Below are 12,991 nucleotides of genomic sequence, written 5' to 3' on the forward strand. Positions count from 1 at the left end.
TGAAGTTATTCTATCTACAAATTACACTTGGTCGATTGAAAGATTAATTCCTTAAACGAATATTATTCATAGTATTACTTGATTGACCCTAAAATTTACGCTTACCCTGTTTAAACCAAAATAATTACTAAAAGATTAAAAAAAAAGAAGAAAGAGAAGTAGACATAAAAACGACAGCGTTGTCCCCAACTGAATGTGGGAGGCGAGGAAAGAAAAGCATTAGAATAGCGTTGGAGGAGGATCCGTCATCCCTCGCAAAGTATTACTTTTGCAGAGCTCATCAAACCGAACCTTCATTCCCGCCTTCACGTTTTCTTTCCTTTCACCAACAACAACTTTTGTTTCTTTTCCTTTTTATTGTATTGGTGAAGCTTCACCATAATTCAATTATGAGCTCCACCACTTCGAAAGCCACGTCCACGATTTGATTCCTGGATCCAACGCATCCATTAAGGTTCGCGTCTTCATCTCTTCCCTTCACCAACTCCGCCTTCATCTTATTATTATCCGATTTCAGATTTACCTCTCATTTCCCCCCCCCCCCCCCCCCCTTTTTTTTTTTATCTCTATTCGCCGCCATGAGTGGTTTTTTAGATGCATAATTCTTTGTCGGTGTGGTGTTGTTCATGAATTGGATTCGACCGTAAATTCTTTTTCAATAGAAACTTATCTGTTGTTGCATTGTTGATGTTTTTTTTTTTTTTTTCTGGGATCTGAAATTGAAATATAGTCGGAATTGAGGTGGCGTTTTGAATTGCTAATGTGCATCACGGTTCGGCTTTCTTTTGGTTTCTAGCTTTCGCGATGGCGTGGTTTAGTGGGAAAAATACATGGGGAAACTTCCCTGATTTGGCGGGAGCCGTCAATAAGCTTCAGGAGAGTGTGAAGAACATCGAGAAGAATTTTGATTCTGCTCTTGGATTCGAAGAGAAGGGTGAATCCAGCAATGAAGGTAATTAATTCCAGTACTTCCTAGTACTTCTCTTTGTTTTCTGAATGGATTTCTCTGTTGTGTTGTGTGTGGATTACTATATGATTGAGGGAGGTAGATGCAAAGTTCATTAACTGCTGTGAGATAATATGAGTCTTGAATTGTTGGATGGGATGTGTGTTCTCTATGTGGGCAATTTTCAGTTTTGACACTGATTGGAGCCATGTCCTTTTTCTTGTTGTATTCCAGATGCCGGATCATGGCCTATACCTGCTGACAGGAAAACCCTATTTAATCCCGTCATGTCTTTTATGGCGAACAAAAGTGAGGAAACTACTGAAGAAATGTCTCAAAAAGACGAATACTCTCAACAAGACTCTGAAACGGAGAAGTCACCGGAAAAGCCCAAGTCTCTTGATCATACACCTGTGGCTGAGGGAAACGACACCCTTGAAACTGATAACACAATGCATATGGAACCTGAAGAAAACACAACAAAAGAAGAAAATAAAGTGGTTAAGGAAGAAGATGGTGAGCATACAGAGTCAGCGGATGGAACAGTTGCACAGAACTTGGATCATGGAAAGGAAGAAAACCATTTACTGGAGTTGCCTGTTGAATTGCCTGAATCCCCTGTTGAGAAGCTTGAGAGTTCAGATTCTGTAGAACATTCTCAAGAGAAAGAGATTGCTGATCCGGGATCCTCTGGGAGTCTAGTGTCAGTGCAATTTATGCCTTCTAATCTTGGAGACAATGTAGTTGAGGGTGTCACTACGGAGTCGGGTGAATCACATGATATTAGTGATGGGCATGAAAATTCTCAAGTTGAGACAAAAGAGGAGAGTAAAGAAGAAGAGAGGGTCCAAGCAGAACAAAGTGAAAAGAGAAATTCTTCTGTTCAACCCGAGGCATCAAGTGATAGTGAGAACAGAGATGATACTGACACTTCTATTCTACAATCTGTGACTTCTGAGGAAACCAATAACACTGATCAATCAAATATTGAACACTTGTCCAGTGTTACTCCACCAAATGAATCTTCTAAGGTGGTAACTGATATGTTTTCACCTGAAAATGAAACAACTGCAAAAGAAAATGAAAGGGAGCACTTAGCCCATGATGTTGAAACTGACATGAAAGAGCGTCATTTGAGTTCTGAAAGAACTATGTCTGACTCAGGTTCCATGCTTGAACTAGAGAGGGTGAAAAGGGAGATAAAAATGATGGAAGCTGCACTGCAAGGTGCTGCAAGACAAGCTCAGGTATTTCATTTTAGTGCTTGTTATCATGGCAGAAACAAAATCTTTTGTATATTTGTTGCAAAATCTCAAAATGTAACAAGATCTAAGTGCTACATGGTCTCTAGGTAGCATTTTTGTTGGTCTGTTGTACTTTTTGTCTTGGTTAGGGCCTAAGGGTTCGTCGAACTAAGTTTTGTTTTCCTGGACAAAATATTTTGCCAAGCTTCTCTTATGTAAAACAAAGACCATGAAGATTATTAGGTGGTGTAAAAATAGTTAAGTTTCTGATTCACTTTGTCATGAATAATTTTTCTTGGTCCATTATGGACTGATTGAGAAGTGTACATAAGAAATTGTTTCTTTTTATTATCAGCAACAAAAGCATTTGTGATGCATTTTCATTTTTTGCTAAATGCACAGAATTTTTCGTATAAAAACTATTCTTTAGCTATAATCAGCTATAATCTTCCGATTTTCATTAATGGCTTAAGGTCATTTGATTTTATGTCTTAACTCTCAATATATTTAAGAAGTTGCATATTTTTTTTGTAATTATGCTCCTCTTCTATATGCTTTTTTTCTTTGGCCATTATATTGTTGCATATCTTATTATGTTTTTGTAATCTTGCTTCTCTTTGCAGGCTAAAGCTGATGAGATTGCAAAATTGATGAATGAAAATGAACAATTGAAAGCCGTGATTGAGGATTTCAAGGTATATTTATTTTTTCAATACCTAGTTGCTTGTGTCAATGTTTTGATTTAATAAAGATTTTTATTTTTACCTCTTGAACCTTTCCAGTCTGTAATTTTTTTTTTTTTACATTATTGTTTAAATGTTCTTGTGACCTTGTTATGTTGTCTACTATGTTGTAATTTTCTGGATATTTCCCGTTGTATACCATGTATGATGTATCAGTTTTCCTTTGTACATCTTTCTATGAAAATTCTTTGGTGTTTTTGTAAGCTAATTAGCATGTGCTACTGTTCCCTACTTCTATTTCTCAATTTTTTTTGTGTTGTTTGCTCCTGCATCCCATTTATTTCATTGCTGATAATTGTGGAACAGAGAAAATCCAATGAGGCAGAAGTTGAGTCTTTGCGAGAGGAATACCATCAGAGAGTTGCAACTCTTGAGAGAAAGGTATCACTTTTCGTAAATCTTATTTGTTTTTTGTGCTTAATTATCAGTAATTTAACTAAGATGCATAATTAAAAAATTGTGTAGTGTTTAGTCTATACAATGAACTTCTGGCAGACTATTTCAATATTGAATCTAACCTAGGGCACAAATGACAGAAGTACTATCAAGGTTCACATGTTTTCCTTTGCATGCGTAGTTTGCATTTCAGATGTTCTCATGATTCTTGTCATATAAGTGCATAGCTGGCACAGATGCCATATAGGATGCTTAGTGTGTCTTTCTTTTGAGGATGAAGATCAAATTTCTCTTTTCTCTTAATACTGAGCTATAACTGTTATGGGATTTTATGTGTTTTTGGTGTTTAATTGCAGGTTTATGCTCTCACTAAGGAAAGGGATACACTCCGTCGAGAGCAGAATAAAAAAAGTGATGCAGCTGCTCTCTTGAAAGAAAAGGATGAAATAATTAATCAAGTTATGGCAGAAGGTAGTGTATTCTGAAATCAAACCTAAAATTGTATCATCCTGGCTTTGATGGATACAGAATTATTTTTTTTGTTATTAATGTCTCTTTGGGGTTGTTTATATGGACAGTCCTTTTAGATATATGCAACCTAAGTTTAAAGGGACAAAAACCATAGTGCTAAATTCTTCATAGTTATTAGAGTAATAAATGCTTTGTCAACACCTTTTTACTCTTACAATTTTCTTTTGTATTGATATATCAAGTTTTTTCATTTCTGTTGAAAATTCTAATCATTCACTTTAATTTGCTTCAGGAAAGATTTCCTTTGAGGTTCCGTTGATGGAATTGCCCTTGGTTTGGTGGTGGGAATTGATGGGGGTGGGGGTTTCTATTCAATGTCATGGGTTTATAACTTAGTCCAAACATGTAGATGTCAATTGACAATTCTTATAAAATCTGGTATCTAGAGCATGTCAGATTATGTGGCTTCTGTTTTTTTGGGAATTCAGCATGTCGATGCTACTTGTGTTTGGAACAATTCTGTTGGAGGTGCTTCCATTAATGCCTAGTTTGATATAAACTTGGCTCTTCATAGCACAAAGAAGTATGAAATATATAGGCATCCATAGGCGCCATGGCATAGAATGCGTAGTTGTGACTTGTGACTTCTATTTGGTGTGTTCAAGATTAGAATTGGAAAGTGAGATCTTGTTGACTGGACACTTCAGCTCGGGATCTAAGATTATAGAAAAAAATTATTTTGATTAATGTAGTTTCAAATTTATGCTTAGAGATTTTATTATTTTCCTTAAATGGACATTTGAGGCACACTCCAGTTCCCTTGTATACCTTTATGGTTTGGCCGTGGAAAGGTTTGGACAATGTCTATAGGAGAGGAGAGGAAGAGGGTAAAATTGAGGAAGGTTGATGTTACATCATGAATTTTGTATGTGAACTGTCACTGTTCATTGCTTTGGTGGGAAAATTAATAATTTAATCTGAAGGGCTTTTCTGTTGTAATTATAAAGTTTCTCCATTGAAGCATGGTAGTGGTTTAATTATTGGAGATTATTGAGGCCCTTATAGACTGTCTCTCATCTCAGGTGAAGAGCTTTCCAAAAAACAGGCTGCTCAAGAATCCACAATTAGGAAACTAAGGGCTCAGGTATGCAGACTATTTGTTGTATTTTCCTGCCATCTTCAACCTTTTCTACACCTACATATTGTAATAAATCTCAATTACTTTTTTTTTATGAAAGCTAGATTAGAGATTTTGAGGAGGAGAAGAAAGGCTTGACTACTAAACTTCAGGTAATAGAATTATTCTGAAAGCATTATTGGAAGTTATGATTTACTGGTAATTTTTTTGAATGAATTCTCTTCACTCATCATGGAATCTAGGGATAAGTATACCTTTATCTTTACTGTTTGGGTTCACTTGTTCAGGTTGTTTATCTTTTTGCTAAAGATTTTCTTCATAATATTGTTTGACTATAAAAGTCCCATCTTAATTTTTGTAATTTAAATTTTATATTATTTTTAAGGGGAATTTATGGTTTATTGTTGTGTGCTACTGTAGAGTCATGGGCAATCCTCTATATCATTGAAAGTGTCATTCTTTTTTGGAGTAGCATGGGTTGACAATCCTCATATTTTACTAGTACTTTTAATTGAAACTGCTTTGGTTAATGTCATGCAATCCAGGTAGAAGAGAATAAAGTAGAAAGTATCAAGAGGGACAAGACAGCTACAGAGAAGTTGTTGCAAGAAACAATAGAAAAACATCAAAATGAAATTGCAGCCCAGAAAGAATATTATACGAATGCTTTGGCTGCTGCCAAGGAAGCTGAAGCATTAGCAGAGGCTCGTGCGAACAATGAAGCAAGAACTGAGCTAGAGAGTCGTCTGAGAGAAGCTGAGGAACGTGAATCTATGCTAGTCCAGGCACTTGAAGAATTGAGGCAAACATTAAGTAGAAAGGAACAACAGGTTTCTGTTGTATTTTGTGTCATTTTTTAACTGAGTTGACTTTGTCAGTATGTTATTTTTCAGTTTTAATGTTTTCTTCATCCATTTTCAGGCAGTTTTCAAAGAAGACATGCTTCGCAGAGACATTGAGGATCTTCAAAAACGTTACCAGGTCTGCACTCTGCGTGTCATTCAATTGTTTTACTTTCTGAGAATGTTATAAATAAGTTTTAGCAACTTTATTTGTGTTTTTGATAGTTTTTATAATTTGGGTGGATTTCCCTAGGCAAGTGAAAGACGGTGTGAGGAACTGATTACGCAAGTTCCAGAATCCACAAGGCCTCTTTTAAGGCAAATTGAAGCCATGCAGGTTAATACACATGATTCAGAATTACTTTTCCTTCTGTTTTTTGTTTTGCTGCATGAGATCTGTACTAGACTAGTATTCACCTTATAACAGGAAACAAATGCCAGAAAAGCTGAAGCTTGGGCTGCTGTTGAAAGAACTCTTAATTCTCGACTTCAGGTCTCTAGAATACTTTCTGAATTTAATTTGAGAAACTTTTCCATTGAATATTATTGTATGTCTTCATCTTTTCCTATGGATTCTACAGGAAGCAGAGGCTAAAGCTGCAACTGCAGAGGAGAGAGAACGATCTGTGAATGAACGCTTATCTCAGACCTTATCTCGAATTAATGTCCTTGAGGCTCAGGTTCTGTAATTTCTCAAGTGAAATTATGTCTTTAATGGCAATTTTGTGTATACATGACTTACTTTGTACTTTAACAATGAATTACAGATTTCATGTCTTAGAGCTGAACAGACTCAGTTAAGTAGGACCCTTGAAAAGGAGAGACAAAGGGCAGCTGAAAGCAGGCAGGAATATCTTGCAGCAAAGGAGGAAGCTGACACTCAAGAAGGTCGTGTGAGACAGCTTGAGGAAGAGATTAGAGACATTAGACAGAAATACAAGCAAGAGTTACAGGAGGCATTGATGCAAAGGGAACATCTTCAGCAGGTAGAGATTTTGATTATGGATTTCAAACTTGGCATTGTTAAACATGTTACATGAAGCTCTTGGTTTCACCTCCCATTAAAATTTCTTTTGTTTCTCATTTTATGTGTAATGGAATGAACCAGCCAAAGGGAGAAATTTGGTTTCATGCTGCATGAATTTTTCTGTGAAAATTTTACAAAAGAAATTCAACTTGCTTTTTATTGTGGATTTTTCAAAATTATATGTCTGAGTGTGTTAAAATAGGAGAAACAGAGGAAAATTGAGTGAAAACTGTGTATCAAAGTACACAGCGAATGCATGTTTATATAGAATAATTACATTAATTGTACATAAATAGAGGATATTATGTTTCCTCTAAATGAAAGATAATGTCCCTATAAACTGTCATTATTAATAGAATCGGAATATTAGTTCTGATTTTCAACAGAGTGAATTAAATATGATAGCGAGCCGATGTAGATATTTGGGCAAATTATGGAAAAGAAACAATGCATAAAAAAATGAGGTATATATTACTTGCAAGGGTGTATTAAATTCCATTTTGTGATTTTTTTTCTTCAAGTTCCTGAGTTGTGCTCTTCATTTTTTTCCAGGAGATAGAAAAAGAAAAGGCTGCTCGATCAGAGCTGGAGAAGACTCTACGTGTTCATTCTTCACCATTATCAGATCAAACTCCTACTACAAAGCTAAATTCTGCTTTTGAGAATGGTGTGATGCTCTGCTTCTCTTTACGTCACTAAGCTGAGTTATCTGTGATACATTCTATAATATTCTTTATGATGTAGGGAACCTGTCTCGGAAACTCTCTAGTGCAAGCTCCCTGGGAAGCTTGGAAGAAAGCCACTTTCTGCAAGCATCATTGGACTCCTCCGATAGTATATCTGAGAGGAGAAACATAGGAGAATTAAGCATGAGTCCTTACTATGTGAAAAGCATGACACCCAGTTCTTTTGAAGCTGCACTTCGTCAGAAGGAGGGTGAACTTGCTTCATACATGTCACGCTTGGTATGATTCATTGTCTTCATTCCTGTAAATATTTGGCGCCATACCTTCCAGTTCATAGCTCAACTATATCTTGTCATTGAGAACAACGTATCATAATGTTTGCCGATAAAAAAAAAAAATCATAATGTTTATAATTTATATTAAGCTGTACGATCATTGGACAGTGATCTAGATGAATCTATTATTTGGAGTACAATGATGACTTTTTTTAATAATAAAAATTCCAGGCATCACTGGAATCTATTCGCGATTCTCTTGCTGATGAGTTGGTCAAAATGACAGAACAGGTGAATTTTGCTTCCTGTTTAGTACTTGTTGGTCTCATTCCTTGTCATTAATCACGACATGCATATCATATCCACACTGCAGTGTGAGAAGTTGCGTGGGGAGGCTGCTGTATTACCTGGCTTACGATCAGAGCTAGAAGCACTAAGGAGGAGGCACTCTGCTGCTTTGGAATTGATGGGCGAACGTGATGAAGAGGTAATTCTCACTTTGCCAACGTTTGCTTTCTTTCTAGGACTAATATCTTAGACATAATTTGGTTTTTGGATTCCTGGCCTACTGGTCTGCCTATTCCCTGTAAGGAAATCTCTGGAATCCTATAAACTTGTAGAGGAACTCATTCTTAGTTTGTTTGCCTTATAAATTTTTGTGTTTGAAATACTTTAGAGCCCAGACGAGAGTATGGCACAACTGAATTGCTCTTTCTTCAGAAAAATCTGAGAAATCAAATGAAAGAAAAACACTAGACAAGCTAGGCCCTGAATACAAAAAAGCAGCAAAAGAGAAAAGAAAATAATTTGTAGACTTAGTTATACTAAGGCCCAAGACTTTGATATATTGAAACTGCCATGTTTCCTTTTATTTATTAAGATTTATAATAGAAAAGTTATATACTTTTTAAATTTTTATCTAAAATTATCAATGTGTTTAGCTGGAGGAACTTCGTGCGGATATTGTAGACTTGAAGGAAATGTACAGAGAACAAGTGAACTTGCTCGTTAATAAGGTATTCTAAGCAGGATCATCTTTTGCTCCTTAGATGTCCTAGTTATCTTTTTCTCACTTTTCACAAAATGCTCAGCCTTATTTTGTTCCATGTTTTTGTTCATAACCTTGATGCACCTTTTCACAGATCCAGACAATGGGTCCATCAATGGGTAGCGACTAGTTTGGGCGAAGAAAGTGCTGGCTTGGGGAACGGAAAGTTTAGTGTTCAATAACTATTTGAGAAGACCATGACCATGACCATGACCATGTCCATGTCTCTGGGCTGCGTGTGATGTACATTGGCACAGTAATAATATATTGGAGAATAGTGCCATCAGCCTCTGAAGAATGATTCGTTCAGGTTTCCATCGGCAGATATATATTTTGTTTGCCTGGGCAGCAGATACGGATAGTCTCCCTTGTTAAGGGAATGTTGTATAGTCAGTCTTTTAAAACGTATTCATGCTTGGAGAGATCCAGAGAATATTTTTGCTGAGTCTGTTGACAATACAGGGTTTTCTTTTCCTCCCCAAGTGTGTGTAACGTAAAACGAGTTTTTTGTTTGGTGCTATTTTTTTTTTTATTATTGTTGAATGAATTTTATATGGGTTTTATTTAAAACTTTGGATTTATTATTGAGAATTATATAAAATTTACCTCATGATAAATTAATATTCTGATTTTATCCGAATAAGAGTTTCTTGAATTTTTTTCGTATGCCCAATGCATATCATTTGACTGTGTTAGATTTTTTTTTTTAAAGATACTAAGTGACATGTTACGAATAACACATACGTGCACATGCAAACATATATATTATTTGATTTGATATATACTTATTATATCAAACTAAGAAAATGTTACAAAAAAAATCAAAAGTATTGATTATTTGATTATTAACATTTTCATCATTTACTTATTGGGTTCTATATATTTAATATTTTTTTTTATCAGGTTCTATAAATTTAATATGCTTGTAGTTAATTGCAAAAATTAAATCTTTTACGTACGATAAAATATTGATATTGTATATATAACCATATATATATTTTAAAATGTTTAGAATTGTTTTTTTTTCATTTTTATTGGTACTCACTGATTTTTACATATTACCCAAGGATTTATTACAGAATAATCCGTTGGTAATATCGGTCTGAAATGTACATTTACAGAAGAATATAAATCCATCGGCAAATACTTACGGAGATATATCCGTTGATAATTTCTGTGGTAAATTTAATTCATCAGTAAATTTAAATTTTCATTGAATCCTAATCCGTGGGATTAATATCTGTCGATAATTGGCCTTTTTCTTACAGTGATAAGTGTATTTCACCAAGAGTTTAACATAATAGAAAAGATGAATGATATCAAGTTGAAAAGATATTTATAAGATTGAAGTTAATGTGAGTGATAAAATTGAGTGTGAAAATTATTTAAGCGTGTAAAGTAATTAAGTATGGTGAGAAGAGTTAAAAAAAATTATAAAAGAAAATGTGAGGATGAATATATTTTGAAATGTGGCTTAAAAAAGTAAAACGTGAGGAAAGGTAACATGATAGTTATATATATTAAGGATAGATGTTTATAACTATATATACAGTATACCTAATGAAGATTCAGAAGGCACATTCACATTATGGCTTTGAAGTTGATCCTAAAGGAGAAGGAGGCCATGCTTTAACCGTGCGGGCAACTCTTAATTGTGACATCGAAGATCAAGAAAAAATAATCAGTCAACTAGTACATTATTGTCACCACAAATTGTAGTACATTTTACTTTAGCAGCATACTGTGATGTACTGAGTTGCTATTTGACTTGACTTTTGGGGCATATTTAAATGCAAGTGCATGTACCTTACTTTCGTGTCAACCATTCCAGCTATTAGCTCCAAAATGTCTACGACGACATTCAAAGTCTACTTCCAGTTGTCCACGTCCAAGCATGAAACATGATAAGACCACTTAGAACGCAGACACAACTTAAATTTAACACTATACTTGCATTTCTCTTTCTTTCTAAATTTTTATCAATTGGATTTGGATGAAGGATACACGAAACTTCTTCTCATTGACCAATAAAAATTAAATTCTCCAATACCCACTGGCCTTCCAAATTCCAATATTCCTTCCTTTGAAAATATTATATCAGCAAATGCTGTAGTTTCATTCATTTATTTATTTATTAGTCCAGCAGTATTTAGAAAAAGAAACAAGCTGATTCTGCTATTGGTTTAATTCTAGGCTTCTTTCATTGTTGACCTATTATTTATCACAACTTTTCAAGAAAAAAAAAGGTGGAGATGCAGGGCATTGAGGATCAGAAAATTCAACAGAATGAACCCGTTGGTTCAATTGCTCCAAGGTATGAAGCTGATAGGATTCAGCAAATAGGGAATCCATGGAGCACTGGACTATTTGACTGTCATGAGAATCAGACAAATGGTAATATCTACTCTAGTTTCATTACTTTAAATTAGTTATATAGTTAGATTACTTGTTTAAACTTCTGCTAAAAAGATAACAATGAAATTTGTAGCACTTCCAATACTATTAGATAGGAGTCTTTCTTTTTCTATACAAAAATTTAGTGCGGGAGGTTGCTCTTCATTCCAAGGCTAGAATATTATAGCCTCTAACTATAAAAAGACTTACAACTGTACTAAGTACTTTTTTTGACAGAAACAGTACTACGTACGTACTATAAGTCTATGACCCAATCTTCAGTAGATAGCTAGGCCTAGTGGGAGTCTTATGGGTTAGTCTTCCGTAAGGAATTGTGTGAAGAACAGAGTTGAGTTGATACTTATTCGAGCAAATTTTTAGGCTTGATTCTATGAGTTTGACAGAATATATATTCACAATTAGTTCAGGTTGCATATGCAACAGCTTAAACCTTATTAAACTATATGGTTTTAAATTGCGATCTACAGCCACAATATTAAGATTTTTGAAATAGTAGTTAGTACAGTTGTAAGCCTTTTTAGAGGCTGTAATATTCTAGCCTTGGAATGAAGAGCAACCTCCCGTACTAAATTTTTGTACAGAAAAAGAAAGACTCCGCAATTTTTTGTAAAGTCAAGGTTTTTGAAATCTTTGCAACGCATCCTTAATTTAAAATGTTTTTCTTTTTATACACAACTAGCACATGGAAATTTTAATATTTTATTTTGGAAGGCCATGGAAATCTTAATATAATTTGAGTTATTTGTTTTAAGCGTAGCTACACTTTTTTTATGAACTGTCATACTGTTTGAATTGTTCAGACTGCAGAACAATTTTTAAGAGCAATAGCAAGTAACTGTTTCAATCACATCTTTGTTTCACTGATACAACATATAATATGCAGAAAGAATGGCTGATCTAATTATATATTCCCTTTTATTTTGGTTTGCAGCTGTTATGACAGCATTTTTTCCCTGTGTAACATTTGGGCAGATAGCAGAAGTACAAGATGGTGGAGAACTTAGTAAGGCCTAACCCTTAGCTCACCATGCATTCGTTTCTTATAACGATTTTCCACTACTAGATACATATAACTCCATGTAATTCGAACATTTAAATAATTTCAGGTTGTCATCTGGGGAGCTTCATTTATCTATTAATGATGCCTGCTTTGTGCTCTCAATGGATTATGGGGTCAAAGTACCGCACAAAGTTGAGGAAGAGGTATAATTTGGTGGAAGCTCCATATACGGATATAGTCTCTCACATCTTTTGTCCATGTTGTTCCCTCTGTCAAGAATTCAGAGAGCTAAAAATTAGAGGACTTGACCCTGCTCTTGGTAATTGAGCTCCTTCTAATCATATTCATTTTTACATTCTTAATTTTCTTATAAAGATTTCAAGAGGAAGTTGAAAGGCATAACAACACATTTGGCTGATAATTTATTTCAATTTGTTTTCAGGATGGAATGGCATTCTTGCACAACAGCAAAGTGATCAAACATTAAAGAATCCTCCTTTAAACCAAGTCATGTCCAAGTGAACACAGTTCTTTCCGAGGGGAGCTGTTAAAATTAAATTGAATTGTATTTGTTTTGATTTGTTTGGTGTTTGTTTATTTTTAACGTCTGGTGCTTGTAACCGAATTACAAGAGAGAAAATAAAGCCAAAAGTTGGCAATTTCGGTTTGACAGTTTATCAACATTCCACGGAATAGAAATCATGACATGCATGCGGTTCTAGTTCAGTTTCGCTCTTCTTAAATCTTATACCGCAAGATG

The 12,991-nt window shown here is 34.8% G+C and overlaps 2 protein-coding genes across 2 annotated transcripts; both read left to right on the forward strand.

Moving 5' to 3' along the window:
- Window positions 1–184: 184 nt before the first annotated feature.
- On the forward strand, window positions 185–9,427 carry LOC114386417 (golgin candidate 5-like). The gene is made up of 20 exons (XM_028346427.1): window positions 185–454; window positions 731–952; window positions 1,181–2,193; window positions 2,814–2,885; window positions 3,240–3,314; window positions 3,686–3,800; window positions 4,883–4,944; window positions 5,043–5,090; window positions 5,484–5,768; window positions 5,860–5,919; window positions 6,034–6,117; window positions 6,208–6,273; window positions 6,362–6,460; window positions 6,548–6,766; window positions 7,360–7,474; window positions 7,552–7,772; window positions 8,000–8,059; window positions 8,142–8,255; window positions 8,710–8,784; window positions 8,911–9,427. The coding sequence occupies exons 2-20, from the start codon at window positions 805–807 to the stop codon at window positions 8,944–8,946; spliced, it is 2,967 nt and encodes a 988-aa protein (XP_028202228.1). The 5' UTR covers window positions 185–454; window positions 731–804; the 3' UTR covers window positions 8,947–9,427.
- Window positions 9,428–10,853: 1,426 nt separating this feature from the next.
- LOC114387073 (protein PLANT CADMIUM RESISTANCE 8) lies at window positions 10,854–12,957 on the forward strand. The gene is made up of 4 exons (XM_028347191.1): window positions 10,854–11,210; window positions 12,163–12,234; window positions 12,338–12,550; window positions 12,674–12,957. Exons 1-4 carry the CDS (start codon window positions 11,069–11,071, stop codon window positions 12,751–12,753), a joined length of 507 nt encoding a protein of 168 aa, XP_028202992.1. The 5' UTR covers window positions 10,854–11,068; the 3' UTR covers window positions 12,754–12,957.
- Window positions 12,958–12,991: the final 34 nt, after the last annotated feature.

The sequence above is a fragment of the Glycine soja genome, chromosome 15 (assembly GCF_004193775.1).
Source record: "Glycine soja cultivar W05 chromosome 15, ASM419377v2, whole genome shotgun sequence".
NCBI lineage: Eukaryota > Viridiplantae > Streptophyta > Magnoliopsida > Fabales > Fabaceae > Glycine > Glycine soja.

Coding starts and splice junctions, on each gene's coding strand:
- LOC114386417 (XM_028346427.1), top strand. CDS start 805: ATGGCGTGGTTTAGTGGGAAAAATACATGGGGAAACTTCCCTGATTTG. Junction 5,769..5,859: donor TAAGTAGAAAGGAACAACAG/GTTTCTGTTGTA, acceptor ATCCATTTTCAG/GCAGTTTTCAAAGAAGACAT. Junction 5,920..6,033: donor ATCTTCAAAAACGTTACCAG/GTCTGCACTCTG, acceptor GGATTTCCCTAG/GCAAGTGAAAGACGGTGTGA.
- LOC114387073 (XM_028347191.1), top strand. CDS start 11,069: ATGCAGGGCATTGAGGATCAGAAAATTCAACAGAATGAACCCGTTGGT. Junction 12,235..12,337: donor ACAAGATGGTGGAGAACTTA/GTAAGGCCTAAC, acceptor AAATAATTTCAG/GTTGTCATCTGGGGAGCTTC. Junction 12,551..12,673: donor AGGACTTGACCCTGCTCTTG/GTAATTGAGCTC, acceptor ATTTGTTTTCAG/GATGGAATGGCATTCTTGCA.